Source organism: Zingiber officinale, chromosome 8A (assembly GCF_018446385.1).
Source record: "Zingiber officinale cultivar Zhangliang chromosome 8A, Zo_v1.1, whole genome shotgun sequence".
Classification (NCBI taxonomy): domain Eukaryota; kingdom Viridiplantae; phylum Streptophyta; class Magnoliopsida; order Zingiberales; family Zingiberaceae; genus Zingiber; species Zingiber officinale.
The window spans coordinates 63,710,250-63,737,422 of record NC_056000.1 but is presented as its reverse complement, the minus strand read 5'-3'; the positions used below and the strand labels follow the sequence as shown (position 1 = coordinate 63,737,422).

Here is a 27,173-nt window from a genome sequence, read left to right as displayed (position 1 = left end):
ATTAATGCCGCTCTTGCTCTTAATGGCGCAAAGCAGTCTAGGCCGTTAATGAATTTTTCGATTCGGTTAAAAAAAAAAATCATTTCATATTTAAAATTAGTAAATTCAAGTCAAATTTAAATTCATAATATTTTATTTGAATATTCATTAGTACTGAATTCTAATTATTTTTACATAATTTTAACTAAAATATATTTAAATAAAAATAAAAATAATTCTCAATATAATTTAAATTTAAGTCATTCCAATTATAATTTGAATATGCTTGAATATTTGAACCGTTCGGATTAAACTCGAACTTAAATTTTATTTAAATCAGCTCAAGTTAAAATTATTTATGTTTTCAAATTTAGAATATTATATATATTTTTCAAATTCTGACTTAAATATTAATATTTTTATATTATTTTATTCGATTCAATTCCTTTATATTCCTATTAAATTAATTACTAATATATAAAATATCTCATTGAATATTTAAACTTTTTCTTATTAAGAAGGGTCACATCTAAATATTTGATTTTTTTCTTATAAACTATCATTATGATAAAATATCTTTATAATTTATATATATATATATATATATCTTATCATAGCATTGATGATATTAAATTGTTAGATATACAATAGATGATTTCCATGCCCCCACCACTGCCACTGAGGGACGGACATTCAATGATGATTTAGGTGGTGATGTCTCAAATGGAAGAAAAAAAACAAGTGATTTATTAAGTAAAAAAATTAATGATACTATTATTATTATTATTATTATTAAGTAAATTGGGCAGATGTTATTTTGAGAATAGGTTAATAATTTAATAAAGTGATTTGAAAATTCTACATACTGTGCGCTAAGGGGCCGATCTAATCCCACAAAATGAACCAGGTCGTTCGGTCGAACCTAAACTACACCCGACCATTTCAGATTAACGAATCGGACCTTCCCCTCATTTCTCCATCGATTCCCTAACCCTAATTCTCCTGCTCGAGACCGAGATCGAGATCGAGATCGGGAGCGGAGAAGGGCGAGAAGAGCATAAGGAGATGAGGTTCGGATTCATGGTTGGGATCCTCGGAGGCTTCCTCCTTGCCCACGCTGGCTACGCGACCATCCAGTGTAAGAAGCAATTTTCTCCTTTCCCCCACTTAATTTTCTCGTCTCCGATCAGAGCGAATATGGCATCTTTGATCCTGTGGTTTGATTCATTCTTTTATCTTCGCTTCTCGATTTGCTCTGTAGACAGAGGGATGCTGAAGATCGTGGAGGAAGAGTTCTCTTGCCCTCCGATGAACGTAAGCTGCAATTTTCCCCGCATCTTTTTGGAATTATTGCAAAATCCACCCCTTCATTTGACGATTCATAATCAATTCTATGTGTTCTGGATTTTGAATCGGTCACTTCATGGCTTTTACTAGAAGCTGCTTATTCTGATTCATTTGGAACTTGTTTAGGTTGTGATTGGACTACTACTAGGGTTAGCTCTATGCATATGGGCAGCTCTTGCATCTCCGGCAAAGTTTAAATCAATACATCCGGATTCTGAAGAAAATAGGTATTTTACCACAATCATGAAATTGAAGAAAGTTTTGTCCCTGTTTTCTTATCATCTAAGATATCGTTGTTTTGGTCAGTTCCTCGAAAAATTATGCTCAAACAGCCTTGAAAATTTTGAGCTAACATTTTACTCTGAAAGTCATGGAACTAGCATGAGATCGGTGTTTTTCCTCAACTAGATTGCATGATGCTTCATGACCAGTAGAGACTTTTATGAACTAAATACCACGTAGTACAGAAATTGCCATAGAGAATTTGTTAAAACACATTATCTTGATAAAAATTATTTTCATAAAAGGTGGACATTCAACTTCATATTTTAGATGCAGTTTTCTTCATAATTAAAGGTGATTTAGACCCATAATTTTGATAGAATTAATCTCTGATATAGATATTGGGAATGAGTCCCATATTTCTGATATAGATATCTTATGTATGGACACCATGAAAGACTAATCAAGATATTAGATATCTATCCCTCTTTCCAAACCTATATTTGGGTTGGAGTTTTCTACTTCGATTTCCTTGCTCGAAGCTGCCTATCTTTGGGTTAGGGCTTTCTTCACCAATTTCCTTATTTGAAGCTGCTAATTAGATTGACAAACGTTACTAGCCATATGCCTCAAGTACCTATTGGTTTTCATTCCTTTCTGTGTATGTTGTTATTGCCCACAATCATTATCGTTGAGAAGTGACTTTGCCCTGACTACATGAAGCTGGCAACATGAATTGTATCCCTCTATTGAGCTTAATGCAAAGCTATATCCCTAGTTAACGTCGATAATTGCCTTCTCATCTACCCTCTTCACATTGTGTTAGATATCGATACTTGGACATTGACACTCCAAGTGGGCATCCAATATCCTTTTTGATCACGTGTATTTTCTTTCTAAAAAATAATTGTATCAAAGACGTATATCTGCTAGGTATCATATTCAAGTATGAGTAGCATAGTTACTATATTGTGCCTATGATGCTTATAATTTATTGTTTTGTAAAATGAATTGTAGGGTTGTATCCTTACCGGCCAACTTGGATTTCATGATCTTCAATCACCGTGGCAAAGTGTTCCCATCTAACGCAGAGTTCAAGTTGAAAAAGTAGGATTTTTTTTTTTCAAGGCTGTGCCGGATTGAATGGTTTTGGGTTCAAGTAATCTCGATTCAGTAAAAATCTCCTCCTGGAAACATGTACGACAATAGATAATTTTCCTTTCAAAATTGAGTTTTGAAAGCCAACATGTTTTGAATCTTGGTTAGACTTTTAGTTCTTTTTGGTTTTAAGTGTAGTTCTATCATCAATGTGTTATGAAACTGAATCCTGTGTCGAATATTAAATATGCTTTCAATGATTTGGTTTGGCTAGAATTTTTACAAGTATTTAAGCAAATATTTTGTTCGATTTTTATTTGATTTTGAAGATACATGAACTCTCACTCTAGTTTAAAGTGGAGGTATTTGCCTAGGGATAACATCAAGTTGGATTTCCACATTTTTGAGTAAACAAAATGCCCTGAAGTGTAGGGCTAGAATGCAATAAAGTAGGTGTGGTCACAATAATTTGGATGAAGATAACGAAACAGTTATATAAAAAATTAGATAATATTATAACAAAGTCATCAAAATGACACTACAAAGCAGTAGATAATAAAAGATTAATCCAAAGCCACCGACAAAGGAAGCATACTGAAGAACTAGAAAATCACCTGAACATACTTCAAATAGAGTTGTAAACAAATCTGAGTCAAATTTTGTATTGTTCAAACTTGGTTGCCAAGGTAGCTCAAATGATTATTCAAATTTGGGTTGTTTTTTTATGAGTTTGAGGTTAGTTCAGACTTGAGTTTAATTAGTTTAGATATTATTGAGTTTGTTTAATAATTTAAATTTTTTATATTTTTAAATTTATTTATTTTGATAGCTTTATAAGTTTGATGAGAGCTCTGTTGTTGTAGATGAACATAATTATTTATGAATATTATTAATGAATAATTCATAATTTTTATCCATAGGCATTAACTAATTGAATTTGATCGCTTAATTTAATAAGTTATTTAAATTTATTCATTTGGTCAAACATAAATAAATTTTTTTCTAGATGAATATTAAATTTATTCATTCATGAGCATTCGATAACCCACTTTCAATGGCCACTCATTAGCATCGCCACGCAAAATTGGAGAATTGTCGGGATGGAGCTGAGGGCGCACCAAACCCAAAGGGCAGCCCCAAGTGCAAGGGTTCAGACCGAGGCTTGGGCTGCAGAAGAAGTTACCTTAGTCTTGTAAGCCTTGGGTTCATCACGGAGGGTTATTCGAATGCACAACACAAAGGTCCGAGGGAAGCGAGAGCCAGCACGAACCTAGTGACCATAGTGTTGATTAGGTGTTCTAAGAAAAATTTAGTAAAGATCAGACAAAAGCTTCCGCCCACCGGTTTATATATATATATATATAAATTTTTTTATCTTAAATACTATAAGTCTTAATTGGTAGACTAAAAAAATAAAAAATATTTTTTTACCTTGAACATTATAATCCAACCTTAAAATAAAATTGAACATTATAATCCAACCTTAAAATAAAATTTAATTAACTTAACCTTGAAAGTAAAAGAATTAAAAAAAAAAACGTACCTAAACAATATACTTGATTGAATTGAGAAGTCTGGATTTAATCAGCGCCTCAACTTTATAACAAAAAAATTGACGAATGTACCTCGAGTAGAGGTGCATATGAATCATATATACCAGCATCAAGACTGGTTTAAAATCAATATCAACCAACATCATGTTAGTATTGGTCTTTAATGACTAGCACCAATGCTGGTGCTAGTTTCAAACAAGTGCAAACTCATTGGTGGGGTGAGCTAGACCCCACTTGTTTAACAGGTGGGGTATAGCCTACCCCACCAATGAATGAGCACGAGTCCAAGAATCCTGAACCAGAGGATCTCTACCAACATTAGTTTCAAATCAGCATCAACCAGTACCACATTGGTGTTCGTCTTTACATATATTTATATAAAAGAATGATACTGTGCAAAACTTATCTTGCATAATGATGAACGACAGTAGACGTGGATCATTTGACGTGGCTAAAATTCATTTGTTTTATTTCCCTCTCTCATCTGCATACAATACTTTTCTCTCTCCTGCATGCAAGGCGGTGAAGACCAGCACCAGCGTTGGTGCTGGTCTTTAAAGATCAACGTCATGTTGGCTAGTGCTAGTTGCAAACTAGTGATGGCCAACATCACCTTGCATGAAGAAGAGAGAAAAGAGTTGTTTGTAGGTAGGAGAGAAAAGTGTTACATGTAGATGAGAGAAGGAAATAAAAAAAATAGTCATGTCATATCATCCATGAACCTGTTCGAAAGTAAAAGAGACGATGCTGGAGACGTGACGCTCTTGCTGACCTCCGATGGACTTCGCTTCTGCCTGCAACACAAGGAACGTCAGTGCCGAGCCATTGAAAAGGTTATCGGCGATGACCCTCCGACGAAGCAAGAGCTGTAGCGCAATAGTAGAAATGGCAAGAAAAGCATATTTCCGCCGATGCTTGGACCCCCTTTATATAGAGCACTGGGAGCGCACGTGCATGCCTCCCAAGGCGAGCACGTCTTTCAAAGCTTTCTCTGAAAAGACGTGTCAGTAAAGTGCCCCTGACATAGTACCTTAACGAACCGAACATATCTCTGAAGTGATAGTAGAAACTTCCGCCATACGATTCTCTTTCTGACCATGCCGCCTGTCAGCAGCACTAGCTCCCAAAGGGATGCCAAGGGATACCCTATTGCGTCTGTTGCTTGGCCGAGCGGAATGGTCGCTCGACCGAAATTCTGCTATCCTCGCGCTGTCTGTTGTCCTGCTGAGCGGGATAGCCGCTCGGTTGAAAGTCCGTTGTCCAAGTGTCGCCCGTTGCCGAGGCGAGTGGGATGGCCGCTCGGACGTAAGCCCACTGTCCATATTCTCGATTGATGGACCGAACGCGATAGCCGCTCGATGGATAGTTCACTGTCTGCGTGCTCAGCTGATGTCGAATCTGCTGCTAGGCCAAGCGGAGGAGCCGCTCGGCTCGGCTTCTGCGCGTCCCTTGAGCGTCGATTTAATTATTCCGTGCCGGAGAAGGTGGGTTAGTGCTCAACTCGTGGTCGAAATATGCCTCGCCCGACCGGCTAACACCGCCCACCCGTTGACCCTCTTGACTTTGACCTCCACCGTAGCAACAGGGTGGGGCCTCTCCTCTAATCACCGCATCACAAACATTCCCTTCAAGTCTAGTCGAAGGAAGCTGCAGTCCGACTGACTGGACCATTGTGTGAGCAGACTCCCTCAGATCATGATAAGCCCGATCCTCGCCGATCGGCCTTTTGTAGCTAGTTGCTCGATTAGAAGCACGCTCCCTCGATCCGATCAGACGGATATAGGTTTCTACTTTGTGGAACTTTTTTTTCCTCATGCTGTCTCGAGCGAGCGCGGACTAGGCTAACGTCACCCACATTTCTTGGGAATCGTGCAAATCTCCGCTCATTAAGGTTGAACATGTTCCCACGTCTTCATTAATTGTCGACGTGTGATGGTGTGCCACATGTCATGCATGCAACCACCGCACGCCTAACGCGACAGACGTGATGTGACGTTTGACGGTTTCTATTCAACAGTAAGATCATGGCCTGAGTTTCCACGACCTAAATCGGACGGTTTCGGTCGGTTGAGCCCAGGCCTTATAATTCCGTTGCGCCGCTTCCTTCGCACACTCCACGTGCAAATTCTCCAGTGACCATCTGCGTCCTACGTGCTTCACTCTCCGGAGACGCTCCGTGCTTCTCTGACAACCTCCGCTTGTCCCACAATCTTTTTCTTGTAAGCCGTCTCCCTATTGCGTCTGTCTCTGATTCTTTTTTAGGTTTTCTCCTTGTTCTGGCGACATTTCAGTGACCTTTCCCTATCTTTTTGATCGTATTTCTTCCTTTTCGCATCTATTTTTGCGATGGCCGCTCGGCCGGAAGCCCACTGTCCATATGCTCGATTGATGGCCCGAGCGGGATAACCGCTCGGTGGGTAGTTCACTGTCTGCGTGCTCAGCTGATGTCGAATCTGTTGCTAGGCCGAGCGGAGAAGCTGCTCGGTTCGGCTTCTTCGCGTCCCTTGAGCGTCGGTTTGATTACTCCGTGTCGGAGACCCACTGGTGCTCAACTCGTGGTCGGAATATGCCTCGCCCGACCGGCCAACACCGCCCACTCGTTGACCCTCTTGACTTTGACCTCCACCGTGACAACAGGGTGGGGTCTCTCTTCCTAATCACCGCATCACAAACATTACCTTCAAGTCTAATCGAAGGAGGTTGCAGTCCGACTAACTTGACCATTGTGTGAGCAGACTCCCTCAGATCATGATAAGCCTGATCCTCGCCGATCGACCTTTTATAGCTAGTTGCTTGACTAGAAGCACGCTCCCTCGATTCGATCAGACGGATACAGGTTTGCACTTTGTGGTACTTTTTTCCTCATGCTGTCTCGAGCGAGTGCGGAATAGGCTGACGTCACCCACATTTCTTGGGAATCGTGCAAATCCCCGCTCATTAAGGCTGAGCATGTTCTCACATCTTCATTAATTGCCGACCTGTGATAGTGTGCCATGTGTCACGCACGCAACCATTGCACGCCCGACGCGACAAGCGTGATGTGACGTTTGACGGTTTGAATTCAACGGTGAGATCGTGGCCTGAGTTTCCGTGACCTAAATCGGACGGTTTCGGTCGGCTGAGCCCAGGCCTTATAATCCCGCTGCGCCACTTCCTTCGCACACTCCACGTGCAAATTCTCCAGTGACCATCTGCATTCTTGCGTGCTTTACTCTCCGGCGACGCTCCGTGCTTCTCCGACAACCTCCGCTTGTCCGGCGATCTTTCTCTTGTAAGCCCTCTCCCCATTGCGTCTGTCTCTGATTCTTTTTCAGTTTTTCTCCTTGTTCTGGTGACATTCCAATGACCTTTCCCTATTTTTTTGATTGTATTTCTTCCTTTTCGCATATGTTTTTGCGATGGCTGCTCGATCGAAAGCCCACTGTCCATATGGTCGATTGATGGGCCGAGCGCGATAGCCGCTCGGTGAGTAGTCCACTGTCTGCGTGCTTAGCTGATCTCGAATTTGCTGCTAGGCCGAGCGGAGGAGCCGCTCGGCTCGGCTTCTGCGTGTCTCTTGAGCATCAGTTTGATTACTCTATGTCGGAGACGGTGGATCAGTGCTCAACCCGTGGTCAAAATATGCCTCGCCCGACTGGCCAACACCACCCACTCGTTGACCCTCTTGACTTTGACCTCCACCGTGATAACAGGGTGGAGCCTCTCCTCCTAATCACCGCATCAATCCACGTCGGATGTCACATACCGCTGTACAAGGTATCATTCTCATATATATATATATATATATATACACACACACATACACACACACACAAACTCCCTAGACAATAAGAGTTCAAATCTCACCTATGATACATTGCAATTGGGGAGTTTGAAAAACTTATGACGTTGAGCCGTCCACCAGTTAAGACCTATCTGTGCTTTTCGATTTTTCCTGATATTGGATAGAAAACTTATATAGGACCGGACTAATTACCTCTAGAATTAATCATATCGTCAGAACGGGATATTAATTATAAAAAAAAAACTATATATATATCCACACAAACACATAGATAAAGATTAGGGTTCTAATTGAGCTCTCCATGTAGGGTTTAGGGTCCCCCCAAGCAGACCCTCAGTGAGTCAACCTTGTTATTTTGTTAAGACATGCAAGAATGAAGAATTAGACATGCATCCTCTGAGTTAGAGTCGTCGAACTTCATCAGTTCCCGCATTTGATGCAAGACTTCAAGAATATCAGAGCCTCGAGCATGAAAGCTCGCTCCATCCATCAAGAACTCATGAACGATGCCATCCGATTCGATCCAACTACAACCTGCAATCTTTTTCACCTGCAAATCATTCATCTGCATCCTCACTTTACTTGCATCTCCGGCTCGACCGGCATCCTTGTAGATGCTAGATATCATAGTGTAGAATCCACTGTCTTGAGGACCACCCAATTCAATTACTTTTGACCATACATGATCAGCCATGCCTACATTCTTGTGAATTCTACAAGCATTGATCAGTGTCTTCCAAATAACCGAGTTCGGTTTCATTGGCATCGATTCCACAAACTCTAAAGCCTCTTTCAGATACCCGCCGCGCGCCAGAAGATCAACCATGCATCCAAAATGTCTTATGTTGGGTTTCAACTTGTAATGTTCCGTAAAGAGAGAAAACATTCTGCGTCCCTCCTCTGTTAGACCCGTATGCCTGCAAGCAGTAAGCACAGCTGTAAATGTGATTTCGTTCGGAAGCATTTCGAAGTCGTTCTGCATCGTGTAAAAGACGCGGAGTGCATCCGCTCCGCGACCATGAGCTGCAAGACCAGAGATGACAGAATTCCAAGCTGATAACTCCTTGTGATTAAGGTTCTTAAACACAACAAGAGCTTCCTCAAGGCAGCCACAATTGGAGTACATGTCCACTAGAGCAGAACCAAGAACTGAATCGATTTCTATGTCCATCTTGTACAAGCAAGCATGGATCGACCGGCCATGACTCAGAGCGCCGAGCTCGGTGATCGCGGGAAGAATGCTCACAATTGTGACTTTGTTGGGCACCACTCCTGCAACTTGCATTTGGTGGAAAACTTCCAGTGCCTCCTTATACTGTGAATTCTGCACATGGCCTGAAACCATTGCTGTCCAAGTGACAACCCCCAGTCGATCCCTTATGCGATCGAAGATCGCTCGGGCGGCCTCCACGCGACCGTGTCTTAAGTAGCCAGAAATCAAGGAATTCCAGGAGAACTGGTTTCTCACAGGCATTGCGTCGAACAGATCCTGGGCAAGATCCAACAGGCCATTCCTGGCGTAGCCATCCACCATAAGGCTCCAAGAAACCACATTTTTCTCTTCCATCACGTCAAAAATCACTCGCGCAGCCTCCAGATCGCCGCTTCTGCACAAGCCGAGGATCAAATCGTTGCAAGAAACGAGGTCCGGATGGCAGCATCGGTCGAACAGTTTGAGGGCGTCGTCGACGGAGAGGAGCTTGGCGTACGTACGAAGGAGAGATCGCCGGACCAGGACGGAGGAAGCAGCGAAGCCTCTTTTGACGGCCAGTGCGTGAATCTGCCGGCCTTCCTCGGCAGCGTGGCGGTCGCGGCAGGATTCTAAGAGGGAGGATAAGGTGAGATCGTCGGGATCGAGGTCGCCCGACGAGAGTAGCCGGTGGAAGGCGAGGAGTGGCACGGGAAGTGAAGGGGTAACGCTTCCGTGGATACTTCTCGCCGGAGGTCTTCGGTGTCGCTGCTGCTGAGGAAAGGAAGGGAAAGAGGGACGAAGCGGAGACGGAGAAGCCAACATAACTGCGATCTCAAGGCAAAGATAGAGAAGACGATCGTTTTTTCTTAGTTTACTCCATATTTTTTTTACTTAAAAAATTATTTATAAATTTAAGTTATAAATTGTATTTATTCAGTTAATTATGCAAATATGAAAAATTTATACCTGATAAAAAAAAAAATAAAACTTTCTTCCAAAACTGAATCCTCAAACTTGTGATCTTACAAATAAGTAGAGCATCCTAACGTTACACATTGCTTAGATCACAGCCTTGACCACTCTGAAGGAATCCATGACCCGCCGGAGATCGTTCTCCTCCTCCGTGAACACATTCTCGGGAGTTTGCAGCCTCAGCTCATACAACCGGTTGTTCTCGACACCAAGAACTGACAAGTAATGCCTGTCCCATTCGAGCTGCTGTTGTCTGTCTTGTGGCATCACAGCCAACTCATTATAACTCGCATAAGATTTAATGTTTACCTACAACAAGAACTCAAGCTAAGTATGAGGATCATGATTACGATGAGAGAAACAAATGATGTTAGTTGCATGGCAGCCAACTCAATGTTGATGAGAAATGCTTCGGAAAAACCTCAAGCTAAGTATGGGGACCATGAAAATGATGAGAGAAATATATTAAGAAAGCTAAGAGTGATTGCGTTAGAATGTGGCCATCTTCTGATCTATGAAATTGGAGCAATGATCAAAGGCGAGATAAAGGTCAACTGAACCATGAAGAATTTGATGCTTATAAACTTTTTCATTGCTACCAGCCATTTCAATCCAATCACTATGGTGAAGTTGTTTGAGCATTCAACAAGAACACTAAAATGGAGGAATGCTAGACTGCAGCAAGTATGCAACAAGATCATTTATGCAGCAAAAGAAACAAAGCACAATCCCATCTAAGTTTGGATCGTCGTTAATTGCATCGGAGATTATAATGGTGACACAAGGAGGTACTAAATTCTTGTTGATGTTAGCACCAACAAATGGAGTAAATGGGAAAAGAATTGCATTTGTATGGGACATAATGTGGGTGGAAACTCACTTGTTCTATCATACATATGCAATGTAGGATACATCCGACGCGAGCAATCGATGATCTGAGGAGCAAAGTTGATCCAACAAAGGGAAGACAAGCATCCAAGCTCAGAAACCTTTTCCTTCATCTCGGTCATGGGTGACTAAAAGTGATCTTAACCCAACCCACAAGGAAGCCCAAGCTAGTTCAACTTCAATCAAACCTAGTGAAATTTTTGTCCCATTTGTCCAGCCTCAGCCAAACTAAATTTAGTTTTGGTAAGTTTCTCTGATCCAACTAAAACCTAGTGATTTGTTTTCCTAATTTGAGATTATCTAAGCCCATTCTCCCAACTGAGGTCTAATCCAACTGATGAGTTTGGCAGATACTTAGAACAAAATTTGACATTCATATAAATTATCAACATGAAATCTGTTAACTCCATCCATTTACTACAAATACACTGAAGGTCAGAAAATTTACCTCAACTTGATAATAGAGCCTTCCGTCGTCGGCAATCCTTGATGATGCAGATAAAATGTTTGATTCTCGCCGGACTCCTAGTCGTGTCGACATGAATTCAGTCAAGTATTGCTTCAAAACCTTTGTGGCAGCTACATCTGGTGTCCCCAAATCTTCCACACTTTTGTACTTCGATGAAGAAGGGGAAGACAATTCGACAGATAAATTCTCGTCTAAAACAAAAGGATCTCTGAAGAATATATCGGCACCGGCTCCTCGAACTTGGATCCAACTCTTTGGGTAAAGAAATGTATAGCCATCAAAAGTATCTATGTACTCCCTGAAAGCAACTGAGGGCTGAGCAAAAGCATCATCCCGCGATCCCAATTGTGAGAATATGAAACTTGACAGCATAGCAGACATGGCATTCCTCCTGGGAACTGTGTACACTTTAGTCGATATGAACAAGGTGCGTAGAAAACAAATCAATTTCAGGCGCAGATCGATCGCCAAAGCATGTCAAATCGAGTGAGCAAGTTCGCAATGCATTTCATTTAACGCCAGCGACGTATCCATAGAGATCTAGAGTAGGAATTGATCGGAAGGGGGACGAACCGACAATGGGCGACGAGACGGCGCGAACGCGTCGGTGCGAAGGGGAAAGGCTACCCGACACGCTCCTCGGGCCCGTTGAGGGAGGAACGGCGGGCCGCGGGTGGCGGAGATGGAGCGGAGGGGGCGGCGAGGTCGAGCCCGTCGCGACGGCGATCGATGCGGCCATCGGCGAGAGCAGGAGCGAAGAGGAGAAGTGGGATCTTAACGGATAGGCTTCGGATTCGCCTGGCGGTCTGGATAAGAACCTGTATACATAATGAACCGGATTACGGGCCAATTGTGAACAGGTTGGGTTCAGCCCACAGATCGTGTGCTTGGCCTAGGTTTCTATCGTACCTGACACAGTCCTTTATCGGGTCATGCTTGTTTCAATCTTCGACCGAGTTGGTCTACTTAGCTCGAGCAGTGGAGATACATGTTAGTTTATAACACATAATTGTAATTAAGAATTTGTGTTATTGAATGTAGAATCTATTAATCGGTTCCGTTATTAATAATAGACTGATAATAGAATTAGTTTCATTGCTATATATCTAAAATATGATCCTCATAGGATTAAGTAATTTTCGCAATCTTTATGCTATCCAATGATGAGGAGAGTACGATATCGTCGCTCAAATACCTATAGAAGATCTGTGCTTATTGTTTCTTTGCGTGATAGCCCAAGATTCATTGTATTTAGCTTCATCGTATATTTTTATTTATTTATTTTTTTTGCTATAATTTCGATGTTAGTAGATCTTTTCTTTATTGAATTCATATAATTTAGAATTCATGATTTAAAAAACACCCTTCGTCATAGTCCGAAAATGATTTAACTAACTTGATTGTCGCCACTAGCTGCGATGACAAATTTATACTTACAAGACAAATTGAGATACTTCAGGGTTTGGCACACCTCACAGATTTATACAAGATTACATTAAATTCGAAAACTGATATTTCATCATCAATAGTTTTTCTTATAATGTACAAGCAAGCAAACGTCGTTTGGTTGAACACGAATTCATCAATTCGATAAGGAAGAGGTGGAGTTGGCTTTGCTGCAAGGAAGAGCAATATCTGACCTTCCCACAAACCTACAAGGGTGTCAGGGAGGACTTACCTTTCAAGGTAAAAATGCCTTGTTTTAAAATATGACGCGGTGTGGAAAGAATGTTAATAATAGTCATATTGTAACGGGAAATTGCCTTTATAGTATAAAATTGGACAAGAGGCGTAATAGCTAACACCTACGCGGCTACGCCCACTAACCGCCACGTGCAACGGATGCAATTTGTTTGTTTCTATATTTTTCTATAAAAGGAAACTCGAAATAATTTAAAACAAGAGGCGTAGCCGCTTTCGGTCTCTCGTAACCGCCTCGCCTCCTCGGTTCCGCAGGCCAAATCGCAGAGCGGGATCTCGTCACTCGCCGGTACTTTTTATCTTTCCCTCAAGTTACCCAGAACATTCCGCTTCTCCTTGCGGGCGCATGCGGATTCCGCCGGTAACTTCATCTCCACGTTCACTCGCTGGTTTCAGATTGATCGCTCCTTGTTCCTCCGCCCTTCTTGCGCTATAAGTATCCTTTGACGCTGGCAGAGAGGGAGAAAGAGGACGATGGAGATCTGGAACATGGGGTGGAGAGGGACGATGGTGAGGCGTTGGCTAGGTTTCGTCACGGCCGTGTGGGTGCAGTGCATCTCCGGTAACAACTATACCTTCTCAAATTACTCCGGCGCACTCAAGACGCTCATGGGCCTTACCCAGCTCCAACTCAACAATCTTTCCGTCGCCAAGGACATCGGCAAGGCCTTCGGAATCGTCGCCGGCCTCGCCTCTGACCGTCTTCCCACCCCGATCATCCTCCTCATCGGCTCTCTTGAAGGCCTCGTCGGCTACGGCGCGCAGTGGCTCGTCGTCCGCCAATCGATCCGCCCTCTCCCCTATTGGCAGGTACTTCCGTTATTACATTTCCGAGGAACCTTTTGTCGAACATGTCGAGAGCGCTTTGCTGTATGCTTCCTTCCTCCGCTTGTTCGCAGATGTGCATCTTCTTATGCATGGGCGGAAACAGCTCGACTTGGATGAACACGGCGGTGCTCGTCACTTGCATCCGCAACTTCCGCCAAAATCGAGGGCCGGTGTCGGGAATTTTGAAGGGCTACGTGGGACTCAGCACCGCCATCTTTACTGACATCTGCTGCGCGCTCTTTTCCAGCGATCCCGCCTCGTTCATCTTCCTGTTGGCAGTCGTCCCCGCGGCGGTTTGCACCATGGCGATGCTCTTCCTCCGTGAGTCACCGCCGGAGGACGTGGAGGCGGAAGATGACGGCGACGGATCACAGTATTTCGCGGTGATCAACGCGATGGCAGTGGCCATCGCGGTATACCTGCTGATCTTTGATCTCACAGGTAAGCATGAGGCGCTTGTGTCCAGAGCCTTCGCGGTGGTGTTGCTCCTCCTGCTGGCGGCGCCGGTGGCTGTGCCGATCCACATAGCGTTGAAGGCGATTCACAGATCGGGAGGGTACAGGGAAGCCGATGCAGAGGACGGAGGAGTAAGTGAGCCATTGCTTGCAGAAGAGACAGAGAAGACGGAGGCAGAGGTGGCGAATAGCGGTGAAACCAGTGGTGATAGTGCAGCGGCTGAAGAGGTGGTGGTGGAGGAAAAGGTTGAGAGGGGGAGGCGGCAGCGGCCGGAGATCGGTGAGGACCATACGATAGTGGAAGCGGTGAAGACGATCGACTTTTGGGTGCTGTTCTTTTCGTTTCTATGCGGGGTGGGTACAGGGATGACCGTGATGAACAACATGGGGCAGATGGGTACGGCCATGGGCTATACGGATGTCTCCATATTCGTTTCTATGTTGAGCATCTGGGGTTTCTTCGGCCGGATCTCGTCCGGAAGTATCTCAGAATACTTCATCAAGTACGTATTTTTTTCATTAATTACTTGATCAGTTCTTTCTTCTCTTCAGTATGTTTAATTCATTTAATCGTTTTTGCATCATTAATAAGTAATTTCCTATTTTAACTAATCTTTTTTTGTCCTTTTTGATCAGTAGGTATATTTGATTATGGAATCCTGGAGTAGGCTTAGAATCATGATCTGGTGGATTAGTTCCACGGATCAAATTAACTCTTAGGATTTAGGAGAACCAGGGTTTTCAAACTGGACTAGATAAACTAGGAACCGGATGGTAGTTCATCCTGCCTGATAGAAAGAATTGATACTACAAAATCTGTCGAGTAAAAAAACAAAATCAGAGATTAAAGCGGAAATCGGTACGCCTTGGCACTTGTCAGGAGTTGGTTTTTCTTCCGAATTTTTATATTATACTTATAATGATCTATGATTTGAGTTCTTTTTTTCATAAAAATAACTCTTTCTTTTTTTTTAAAATTTATTTATAATAAAAACATCATAGCTTAAAGCAATTTTTAATATTTATTTTAAAGTGAGCTAATGGATATAGATCATTTTACATTTTTGAGTTAATTAATTGGGTTTTTAAGGTGTCAAATTCTCTACATTGAAAAAAATATGCTGACAAATTTTAAATTCCAAAGGTGTATGCCCCATGTTGTCTAAAATGGTCATAGCTTTAGAGCTTCCATATCTGTTTATATATTTAAAATAAATTATCTATCTTATTAAATTTAGATAATTAATTTTCATTACATAATGATAATTATTTTTCACTACATATTTTTTTTTTCATCTTCCACTTTTTTTTTAATTTTCTCTCTCTTCTTGGATACTTGCATTTTCCAAATTATTCTTCTGTTTATTTTTCTCTCTCTCCTAAATTAAATAATATTTTAATATTTATTTTAAAAATTTAGATAAATATTATTCATAAAATTTAAATTTAAGAAATAGAAATATCTGTATCCAAATGTCATATGCTTTTTATAGTTTATTATTTTTATTTATAAATATTATACATATATTTAAAATAAATAATTAAATATTTAAATTATTATTTTAACATGTGGGTTCGAGTTGACACTGGCTCGGTTAGCCTGTGCCCGTCCTCTGGAAATTGTTTGAACGCGCTGAGCATGATTCTTTTCAAGTCAGGCATGCATGACCAGGACCTGTGCTCTTGTCAGGCCGAATAACAAGCCACGCTGAATACAACTGGACCCAATTAGACACGACCTAGAAAAAATTGGCATATCAAGTCCCTGCAGGCTGCAGGCTCCTGCATGGTTGGTTTACACCATGGCACAAGTAGTCATTACCTGGTGCTCGAATTACGTTATTGCAGTACACGCTGCAAAAAAGACCATTGTGTTATGTCTCTATCTGCTCTCGTTTTCAAAGGCTCGTAGCTTTGGCAAATTGGCTATGGATTAGTGTTTCCATGCTCACTTGCATGTGTTAGTCCGGTTCAGTTTTCACAAATATTAATTGTTGATTACTTTACTTTACAGTTGCATGTGTCAGTTCAATCCATTATGCAAATTGACTTGGTTTCCTTTGAATGTTTTTGTTGGCCAATTTTTTATATTCTTGCTACGTGTCAAAAATAAATTCGATCGACCCAATCGAATCGATTTGAAAAAATCAGATTCGAATTTTGTATTTTCGGGTTCAGGTTAATCCGAACTAAATAAAGTGATTTAGTTGGAAAATAAAATATTCAAAGTAAAATTTTAATTTGTTTTGGCTCGATTTTTTTATTTGAAGCAGATTTTTAATTTAGACTTTTTTTTTTCTTTTTAAAACATATTCTTTCCATAATTGTCATTCTTGGAAAGTGATTTCTCAGCTGCCTTGCGATGGTACATTTTTCATCTGGCCATCGTTTTTCTCTTCACCTTACTTAACAATGGTTCGCAATATTGGATTTGCATGTCCATATTTTTGGAGGATAAGCTTATGGTTCTGAAAATTTAGAGGATCAATTTATACTGGGATCTGACAAATTTTCAGGAAGCACGCGACACCGAGACCCGTATGGAACGCTGCCTCTCAAATATTAATGACCGCTGGATACGTGGTGATGGCCATAGGCATGCCGGGCGCCCTCTTCATCGGTTCCGTAATCGTGGGCTTGTCCTACGGTGTCCGTCTCGCTGTCTCTGTGCCGACGGCGTCAGAACTCTTCGGCCTCAAGTACTACGGACTCATCTACAACATCCTCATTCTCAACCTCCCACTTGGCTCCTTTCTCTTCTCTGGCCTGCTTGCCGGCGTCCTCTATGACGCAGAGGCCACCAACACAGAGGGCGGAGGGAACACCTGCGTTGGGGCACACTGTTACCGAATGGTACTCGTGGTGTTGGCCTTAGTATGCCTCGTTGGGATCGGGTTGGACGTGCTGCTGGCGTACAGGACCAAACAGCTCTACGGGAAGATCCATTTGAACAAGAGAGCAAGGGGCACGAATGCTGCTGCACCTGATAGCCACTGATATTTTATTCTTTTTCACGGTATTTATATACCTTTTTTCTATTTTGTTCATGACATTATCGTGTGCCTTTTTTCGTTGCTGCGATTTTTGTGTACACCATCAATAATGGCAAAGAAATGGATGCATTTTCATTTTAAATGATGATAGTTTTCATTAAATTCGTACCCATTCTACATGTATACGCAAAGCAATTATTGAACAGTGTTAACACATTAAGCACAATCGAAACAGCGGAAGCATCTTAGAAAAAAACAGAAATAAAAAATGATACCTTTTTAATTATTTTGTCCGTAGTTATTATGCGAATCAAAGTCGCCAATTTCAACAATGGAAAAAAAATTGAAACGGTATATCCTAAAGATTTTATATTTATATATTTTTAAACAATAAATCCGCTAAATTCATGTTTAAAATAAATATATGATAGAATTAGGATTCGTGGAGTTGGTATTTAAATGAATAGTTCGCTAGGTAGATCTTTGTTTTAAAATATTGGGGGGTTGACAATAAAAAATGATATTCTATATAAACACAATTTAGAAAATCATTTTTAAACTAAATATATAATAAAATTAGAGCTCGTGGTCTTTTGCCACGTGTGCATTAAGAAATCAAAGTAGTTGCTATGTAAGGGTACCCATGCAGCAAGCTTGCTTCAGAATGTTGTTCGTGTGGGTGAGAACTGGTTGAATGGTAGCAACTTCCAGCCCTGTAAAGCCAAATCCAATGTTGAAAGTGAATATAGATCTGAACAGGCAACCAAATTACTAGAGACCAACCGGCAATGCAAAAGGTGATCAATCCTTAACATGGCATATTTGGGAGTCATATTTGTGAGTGACGAACTAGTTAGTACTAACAACGAGAATTCTGAATTCTGAACAGTCAGTGCTAAAAAAATTATTTAAGTGTAGTTCCAACTGAATTATCATGCAAATGACTAAACTACGATAAAATGAAAGGATAAAATCTGAAGAGACACTTCTCAAAGTGTTTATAAATAAGGACTTGAAATGTTGTGCCAAAGAACATGGGAAGCTTTATCAATATATGAAATCAAGGATTCACCGCACGGACCTTTTCAGATAGTCTGAGACCTTTATCCACTTTGCCAGGGGCACCTTAGATGACAATGTTAGTAATGACACAAGTCAGCTGACGAGTCGGAGCAACCAAAAGAGGGGAACCATGTCATCAGATATTGGAATCATTTTGAATGGAATAATTTGAATATCAGCCATACCACGTATCAGTATTAAGATCAGACGAAGCCTTTGGATCATGCTGATCTATCCCCGACACACAGTCTACCTTCAAGGCAGCATATGATGAAGCAGATTGCATTAGCAATAGCCACTAAACCATGAATGAATGACATTTGTTGCTTACTTTAGTCTCCCATAATTTTTCTGCAAACCATTCTGGAACATTTTCAGAGAGAAGACTGGTGTACAATTCCATGGCAACGTCTGGATTCATGTTCCCCAATCTTTGCCAAGCATGCCTAGCACAACAAAGAAAGAGCATTCAGCTAACTAATAAAGATGACCAACATTCTGAAACAAAAATTAGAAGAGTGCAAGAGTTATCTTGCATCCACATCTTTGTTAAGACGAAAGCAAAACCCAAGAAAAAGAGAAAGAGAGAGTGTGATAACACGAGCCTTAAGAAAGGAAGAAGCAGAGAAAGAAAGCCCGCTAGAATAGGATGAAACGATTTCTATAAAGGAAAAGGGGTATTCACTTGACTTAGACACGGTTTGAAAGCATGGCTGATTTTGATCTGAAACAGCTTCTTGAAATAATAAAATTTTGACGGAAAATAACCCAAAAATATTTACAAAAGCATCTGAGGGGCACACTGAGAAATAAGCTGAAATCGGGCAGCAAAATCAAGTGATGTAAAGGACTTTGGAAAAATGTACAGGAAAGGTTATGTGAATAATATTAGTTGCAGGAAGTGGTCAAGTACTGAGAAAAAAAAATACAAAAAAAAAAAATACATGCCTGTAGTAGCAACATGAGTTAGATAGTGGGGTTTGAGATGGATTAAGATTCAAGAGAGAGAACATGGCATGGATACTTGGATAAGAGTTTATTAATATGTTTTGGTAATAAATAACTGTTCAAGATTCAATAGTTATTTTACATTAAATCATACTTGCATATTGAGTTATTAACTTGAAATAACACATTTGCATTAGAGATTACCATGTATCAGAATAACAATTATTAGTTTTAATTACGAGCTTTAGCAACTAGAGGTAGGGATGAGTATTCCGTTAATTTTGTCCATAAATTAACTGAATTAATTGAAAATTGATTTAATATTGACTAACCGAATCGAATCAATATTTTATTAAAATCGAATTAACCGAATCAAATTAAAAATCAATTATTTCGATTAACACCAAATTAATCGAATTTATTTAAAAAATAATAAAAAGAATTTATATAAAATTAATATTAAATTAATTGAATTAACTGAATGCTCACTCCTAAAGTCCTATACTGTTATAAAGTTTTGAGTATTGAGATACCTAAAAATATTTAATTTAATTTAACAACATTATACAAATGGACGGTCTCTTGCACCTCAAAATGTGCTTCCGAACAATAATAAAGAACATATTGGTTTCGAGATGAATAAATTTGAACGATTCAATCTAAGTCATATATTGAAAAGATTTAAAAAAGATTATGGATTTAAAAACATATAAGATATCTTCATTGGCACGAGACCTTTTGGGTAGAGTCCAAGAGCAAAGTCATGAAGGCCTAGGCCCAAAGTGGACAATATCATACTATTTTGAAAAAATGTGAACATCCTTTGGTCGCAAGAAATGGTATTAGAGTCATGATCCAGACCAAATGCCATGTGGGGTGACCTTGAACGAAGTTAAGGGTAGGCTTGGAGTAGATCAAATTGATCGGATGCTTGCAGGAGGCCCCGGAGCAGGTCAAGGTGATCGGATGCTCGCGGAGACGCCCGAAGCAGATCAAGAGTGATCGGACACGGATACTTGTGGGAAGGCCCAAAGCTGGCCACAGTGACCGGATGCTCGCTGGGAGGCCGGGCGCAGGTCAGGGTGAGCAGATGTTCACGGAGAGGCCCAGAAAAGGTCAAGATGACTGGATGCTCGCGGGGAGGCTCGGAGAAGATCAAGGTGACCGGATGCTCGCAAGAATGTCCGGAGTGGGTCAGGGTGACCGAATGCTTTTGTTGGGGGGCTTGGAGCAGAGTGATCAGATGCTTGCGGAAAGGCCTAGACTATGAGAGTAATTTTGGTCCTTCGTTTAAGAGGAGGATTGTTGGGATTCAATCTAAGTATCACATTAGAAAGATTTGGAAAAGATTATGAGTTTAAAAGGATGTAGGATATCTCCATTGACATGAGACCTTTGGGTGGAGCCCACGAGCAAAGTCATAAAGGTTAAGGCCCAAAGTGGACAATATCATATCATTGTGGAAATATGTGAATATCCTTTGAGCACAACATGCCAATTTTATATTGACCGAATCAAACAGTTATAAAGGTTTCCTCAGCCACTATCTAGACTTAGTTCTTTATATGATCGTTAAAGATTTTGATTTCCCAATTTCATGTTGAGCCAATTAAATCATTAATGCAAGAGAAATGTTTAGCAGACAAAATTCTATTCAGGTTCTTCCTCTTAAGTTAATTGAATCATTAGAGAAACATAATGTTGTTATTTTTTCCAGCGTCTTAAACAAATCTACAATTTCATACATTCCATTTATTATTTGTTCTAGTAATTTTCAGATTTACACTCAAATGATCACAACTAACAGAAGGCCAAATAAAAAAGGAACTCCCTAGTTGGTGAAAATTCTTTAACGCAGAGATGATGATTCCAAATATGTGTATGACAACATCCATGCTCATACTAAAATCTAACATATCTTCATTGTCTAAAACCACGGTAGAGTTATCACCTTGTGAAATCAGTTAATTTCTAACTTCGCTGGACTATTGATCGCACCCTGTGAGAGATTAAAGTTCTACTAAGTCCCCGTTACTATTAGGCTAGAGGTAAGGCAACAGGCAAGCAAAAAACACACACAGAAATCAAACATAAAAGCTTGTAGATCTTCATCAGAAAAATAAAGTCAAGTGAAACTGTTTGACTTAAAAAGGGATGGTAAAAAGCATACCATTTGGAGCGAGAAGAAACCTTGAAAGCCATGGGTTGTGGCTCATAGCAAGGACCTTCGGTCGCAACCTTTCGGAGTCCATACAGCTGCATCTGCAACTCGCTACTCAGTTTCGACACTGCTTCCGCGCCCTTCTTTCCATCAACAAACTGGGTCGCAATTCTGAACACTTTCTGCACATCGCTCAACTCGATCCCTTCCCATTCATCGTCGCAGTGTAGCAAGGATTCTCTCGTCTCCTCACTCAATGCCCTAGCATCTCTCTTTCTTTCCAAATCTCCCTCATCCAGATCCACAGCCATCTCGCCCTCTTTCTCCGCATCCACTTCATCTTTGACGAAATCATCATTACCTCTACCAATCTCCACCCTGTTGTCTTTTTTCCTTCCACGAAGTTCTCGAGAGCTAGGAACACCCACTTTACCCTCGGCGATTTCCTTCTCGAGTTCAACCTCAACGATCTCTCGGATGATTGCCCTCTGTCCAGCGAGATCGGGTGGCGAGGGAACACCACTAGACGCGCTAGCCTCACCCAGAGACTTAGCGCCACCCCGTATCGTCCTAATCGGTCGATCGGCCCCTGCAACGGAGGTGGAAGCGGCCGGAGGCACCGGCGGTCGGAGCCCTAGATCGCCGGGAGCCGGTTCCTGGTTTTTCGCCCGCCGCCTCCTCCGCGGCCGATCCGATCGCGGCGGCGACGACGAGGTAAGAACTGAGGTTGCAGGCACAGGAGGCTTACCGATCTCTGCTGAGCGCGGAGGGCCGACCGGCTCGTCGTGCTTGTAAGCGAGGTATACAACGACGATAGGCAATAAGACGCTGACAAAGAAGAGGAAGGCGATGAACCAAGGATCCGCCATGGCCTTCTCCTCCGATCACCTCCTCCTCGTTGGCTTGCGCTCCAAGGCAGTGAGAAGAAAAACATTGGTATTTATAGACGAAGAGAGAGAAGGTCGGTGGTTGAACTTTCAAATTCGGCAGAAGAGGAGAGGAGAGACTAGAAGAGAAGCGAAAGAGGAGAAGATGAGCGCCAAAGAATATTCCTAACTTCGGTGCCAGCTAAATTAATAGATCCTTCTCTCACCTATTATTGTCTCCTCAATCGTACCTTCAAATTATATTCCTGGGCCAAGTAGAGCCCACGGTTGTAGTTCCTAACACCGTTGAGGTAGCTATAACGGGCAGGTAGTGCCTTATCACGCCGCTGTATTAGCAATGATATAATCGCTGCTTCAACACGTTTGACGAACGGCGAATGGGAGGAAACGTTACCTCGCCGGAGACAGGTATGTGGGAAAAATTAAAAGAGGCTTCCTCATTTGATAAAACGTGAGACGCCCCTTTTCTTATTTAAAATAAACTCCTTCGAATATGGATCAATTTTAAAATTTAAAACAGCTAAGTACATACTCCTGGCCTCTCTGCCCTCTATAACAATTTATAATTAGTTTGTATAACGTTTAGGAACTGATTATTAGCTTCTACCATAATATTATTATTTTATATTAATTATTTACTGGAGAATAATAGCTGGATTAAAATAATGTTTTAATAAATAAAATAAATAAAAAGTAATTCATAATACCACTATATTTTAAATAAAATCATGATAGACTATATAGAAGTTAACAAATAATTACAATGCATAGCAACTAGTAGTTAGCTTTATAATAATACTATCTTATATTAATTTTATTTATTAAAAATTAATAACTTGATTAAAATAATATTGATGACTTCTATCGTAATATCATTATTTTATGTTTTTTTATTTATTAAAGAATGATAATCGGGTTACAATAAATTTTAATAAGCAAAATAAATTAAGGAGATTATACCCACTACTTTTTAAATGAATATTATTTATCATGATCGATTATGTAGAAACTAGGAGGTAGTTGCTACAAATATATATGTTGCACAAAAAGGAGACAATACTTTTCAACATCTAATGTGAAAGAAGAGGAAGAGAGAAAGAGATCATGCGAAGTAATGAGACAAAGACATACAAAATGAGCAAATACAAGGAAGGAGAAGAAGAGAAAAAAGAAGAATTACCGTGGTTCGACATCGTGCTTACTCCACGAAAACGATCGAAATTTTATTAGAATTCTCTCTACACAAGATAATCATATTCAGTGATTATTGTGATTATACAATATATAAGTTTATAATGATCCCTATAAATAGTGCCTAAACCCAGATCCGATAAAATCATAACAAATTTCTGTTATGAAAAATCGCAACAAAATTTTATTATAAAAAATTATAACAAAATTTTATTACGAAAAATCTTAATAGATTTTTCTTCCATGACATCCCTTGCATTGACCTTCAACCAAATATGAGCCACCCGTCAACAATCTCCACATTGGCGAATATTCACTCCTTCAAAGAACATGAGTATCTGAACAAAACTCTACCTGGATCTCTGGGTTTGGACTTCCCTCCTCTAGCATCTAGATATATAGATGTGGATCAAGTTCAAGTAATGCTTGAACTTCTCTGTAGTCACTAGCTTTGTCAAGATATCTGCAACATTGTCTGTAGTATGAACCTTTTTAAGTTGAATTTCTCCAAAAATAATCAGCTCTCTGATCTTGTGAAACCTTACATCAATGTGCTTAGTTCTCGCATGATACATCTGATTGTTCGCCAAATATATAGCACTCTGACTATCGTATAACAACTTGACTCTACCTTGCCGAATGCCCAATTCTCTGACCAACCCTATAGACCATAAAGCTTCCTTCGCCGCTTCAGCTACTGTCATGTACTCCGACTCCTCCATAGTAGACAATGCAACAATGGACTGTATCATAGATTTCCAACATATAGGTTCTCTTGCCACAGTGAACATGTATCCTGTAGTAGACCTCTGTCACCTAATTTCTTGCATAATCTGTATCTATGTACCCAACAATTGAAGGATCTTCCGGTTGTCTATTGAATATGATATCATAATTAGTTGTATTTCTCAAATATCTAAAAATCCACTTCACTGCATCCCAATATGGTCGATCAGGATTTGAGAGAAACTTGCTCACCATACTAACTGCTTGCACCAAATCTGGACTCGTGCAAACCATGGCATATATCAGACAACCAACTGCACTGACATAAGAAACCTTTGACATCTCTTGGATCTCGTTATCCGTCTTTGGACACTGTGTACTGGATAACTTGAAGTGATGCGCCAAGAGTGTGCTCACCGACTTTGCATTCTTCATGTTGAACTTATCCAACATCTTCTCCACAGCTACGTTGAGATAATTATAATCTCACTACAGCTCTATCCTTATGAATCTTCATCCCAAGAATCTTCTTGGCCTCTCCCAAATCTTTCATATCAAATTCCTTGCTCAGTAGTGTCTTCAATTTATCTACTTCTTTCATCTTCTTTGCAACAATGAGCATATCATCTACATATAGTAGTAACAAAATTAATGATTCATTTTCAAGGCTCTTCACATATATGCAACAATCATACTCATCCTATATCTGTTTTGAATCATGTATGAATTAAAATGTTTATACAATTGCCTAGGAGATTGTTTCAATCCATAGAACGATTTCTTTAACTTGCAAACCAACCGCTCTTGTCCGGGTTGACTAAGTCCCTGAAGTTGTGATATAAAAATCTGATCCTTCAAATTTTCATGAAGAAATATCATTTTCATATTCATTTGCTCCAGTTGCAAATCGTGATGTGCCACCAAAGTCAACATCACTCTAATTGACGTATATCTTGTTGGTGCGGGAAGCATCCGACGATCGAACTCGTGTTTTGATAACGGCAAAGGATTCAAAGTTAAGGTGTTTTGTGATCTAACAAGTCTGCTTGAGTATTTCAGGAAGTCCTAGCTGCGGTTAGGCAAAGGGAAAACCCTAGGGGGTGGTAACCTTAGGTCATAGGGGGTGGTAACCCTATGCGGAAAGTCTTGGCAGGTTGATGGCTTCAGGCAAAAGTCCTAGGGGGTGGTAACCCTAGGTGGAAAGTCCTGGTGTCGCGAACCAGGTGAAAGACTGGACTAGCCGGGAAGCGGATGTCCAGCAGAAAGTCCAGAAGCGTCGAGTGCTGAGCAAAAGTCCAGTCGATTTGGAGGATCGCACTGGCAACAGGTAAATCTCCTGAGTGGAGTAGGTGAGGACGTGTTCCCCGTAGAGGGAACAGTAGGCGTCGGGTCAACCTAGGGTTTCTGGTTGGAAATCCGAAGTCAGACCCGGACAGTCCGGAGACTGTCACAATATTCTTTATCATATTCATACTGTTGTTTTATGCTAACTTTGTGCTGCAGGGTGTTTTTGTGATTAACATATCTTGCAGGGACCAAAGTGCACAATTACCCTCGGATGAACAGTGTCCGAGGCGCCTCCATGGAGTTTGGAGGCGCCTCGGGTGCAAAACCTGATCTGGCTACGAAACCAGCTTGGAGGCGCCTTAGAGGAAGCCAAGACGCCTTGGACAGAAGCCTGAAGGTGCCTTGAAGGGCGTTGAAGGCGCCTTCAGGTCGCAGCAGTCAAAGGCTTATCGCAGCGAACTGATCGGGATAGAATTCAGCTTCAAGGCGCCTTGGAGCTTGTTTGAGGCGCCTTGAACATTGTTTAAAAGCAGGGTTCGAGCAGCACCTCAAATCAACAATTCACAAGCTTTCCTTCTGCTGTGTGCTGCTCAAGAGTCGATTCTAAAGTGCTGCTACTCGTGCCCGACGACCCAGAGCTTCGAGATTTCATTTTCCTTCATTGGTATAGATTTATTTATTGCACTTATTGTAATACTTAGTTTGTAATAATCGTGCTTATAGTTGTTGCCCACCGAAAACGATCAAGGATCGAGGGCCTTCGAGTAGGAGTCGATCTAGGCTCCGAACGAAGTAAACGATCATGTTCTTGTGTGTTTGTTTTTTATTTCGCTGCTTTAATTACTCAACGAACGTTTTACGATTCCGATAATCGAACGAAATAGCCGCGAGCGCTATTCACCCCCCTCTAGCGCTTCTCGATCCAATAATTGGTATCAGAGCGGGGTAGCGTTGATCTGGTGCAACCACCAATCACGTAATTTTTCGCGGTGTTTTTAATTTTTTGGAGTCAACTGAAATTAGTATTCTTACTATATTCCAGTTTCTTTTCGGTCATATCAATCTCGCTCGAAGTTGGTGCAACACCACTCGAGTTAGTTTTTGTTATATACTTTACTCCCGCACTACTAATCCAAGACATAGTCTTAGGACATATTTTTCTTTTTCTTTTTTGCATATTCTCTCAATGGCCCATCAAGAGGGTTTCAGTATTGTCCGTCCCCCACTTTTCTCTGGAGAAGACTTCGGATATTGGAAGGGGCGAATGGAAACCTTCTTGAAGATGCAATTTAATACATGGATGATAATCAAGACCGGTCTACTACTCTCATCCGACGAAGATGGCAAGGCGACACCCTGCGAAAAATGGGAATCTACCACAATCAAGAAGGTGGAAGCTGATGCCAAAGCAACCTGCATCCTCCAGTGTG

The 27,173-nt window shown here is 41.0% G+C and overlaps 4 protein-coding genes across 7 annotated transcripts; 2 read left to right on the top strand and 2 right to left on the bottom strand.

The window, feature by feature from the left end:
- Positions 1 to 908: 908 nt before the first annotated feature.
- On the top strand, positions 909 to 2,922 carry LOC122009282 (membrane magnesium transporter-like). Its single transcript, XM_042565386.1, has 4 exons — positions 909 to 1,117; positions 1,241 to 1,293; positions 1,453 to 1,553; positions 2,566 to 2,922. Exons 1-4 carry the CDS (start codon positions 1,045 to 1,047, stop codon positions 2,657 to 2,659), a joined length of 321 nt encoding a protein of 106 aa, XP_042421320.1. The 5' UTR covers positions 909 to 1,044; the 3' UTR covers positions 2,660 to 2,922.
- A 5,154-nt stretch (positions 2,923 to 8,076) lies between these two features.
- Positions 8,077 to 12,298, bottom strand: LOC122009281 (psbP domain-containing protein 1, chloroplastic-like). Of its 3 annotated transcripts, none has more exons than XM_042565383.1 (3): positions 12,078 to 12,296; positions 11,484 to 11,902; positions 8,077 to 10,456 (listed from the first exon to the last, which is right to left on the bottom strand). In XM_042565383.1, the coding sequence occupies exon 3, from the start codon at positions 9,995 to 9,997 to the stop codon at positions 8,342 to 8,344; it is 1,656 nt and encodes a 551-aa protein (XP_042421317.1). In that variant the 5' UTR covers positions 9,998 to 10,456; positions 11,484 to 11,902; positions 12,078 to 12,296; the 3' UTR covers positions 8,077 to 8,341. The 3 variants fall into 3 exon arrangements, with proteins under 3 accessions (XP_042421317.1, XP_042421318.1, XP_042421319.1); XM_042565384.1 differs by having other exon boundaries at positions 10,146 to 10,456; positions 12,078 to 12,298; XM_042565385.1 differs by having other exon boundaries at positions 10,146 to 10,456; positions 11,484 to 11,895; positions 12,078 to 12,218.
- Positions 12,299 to 13,679: 1,381 nt separating this feature from the next.
- Positions 13,680 to 17,485, top strand: LOC122010911 (protein NUCLEAR FUSION DEFECTIVE 4-like). The gene is made up of 3 exons (XM_042567378.1): positions 13,680 to 14,015; positions 14,105 to 14,991; positions 17,005 to 17,485. The coding sequence occupies exons 1-3, from the start codon at positions 13,680 to 13,682 to the stop codon at positions 17,483 to 17,485; spliced, it is 1,704 nt and encodes a 567-aa protein (XP_042423312.1).
- A 507-nt stretch (positions 17,486 to 17,992) lies between these two features.
- On the bottom strand, positions 17,993 to 22,689 carry LOC122009279 (acyl-CoA-binding domain-containing protein 3-like). Of its 2 annotated transcripts, none has more exons than XR_006119519.1 (5): positions 21,662 to 22,687; positions 18,875 to 18,989; positions 18,729 to 18,796; positions 18,563 to 18,640; positions 17,993 to 18,194 (listed from the first exon to the last, which is right to left on the bottom strand). XR_006119519.1 is itself a non-coding variant. In XM_042565382.1 (5 exons), the coding sequence occupies exons 1-4, from the start codon at positions 22,519 to 22,521 to the stop codon at positions 18,585 to 18,587; spliced, it is 1,065 nt and encodes a 354-aa protein (XP_042421316.1). In that variant the 5' UTR covers positions 22,522 to 22,689; the 3' UTR covers positions 17,993 to 18,194; positions 18,563 to 18,584. The 2 variants fall into 2 exon arrangements, 1 of the variants encoding a protein (XP_042421316.1); XM_042565382.1 differs by having other exon boundaries at positions 18,563 to 18,606; positions 21,662 to 22,689.
- Positions 22,690 to 27,173: the final 4,484 nt, after the last annotated feature.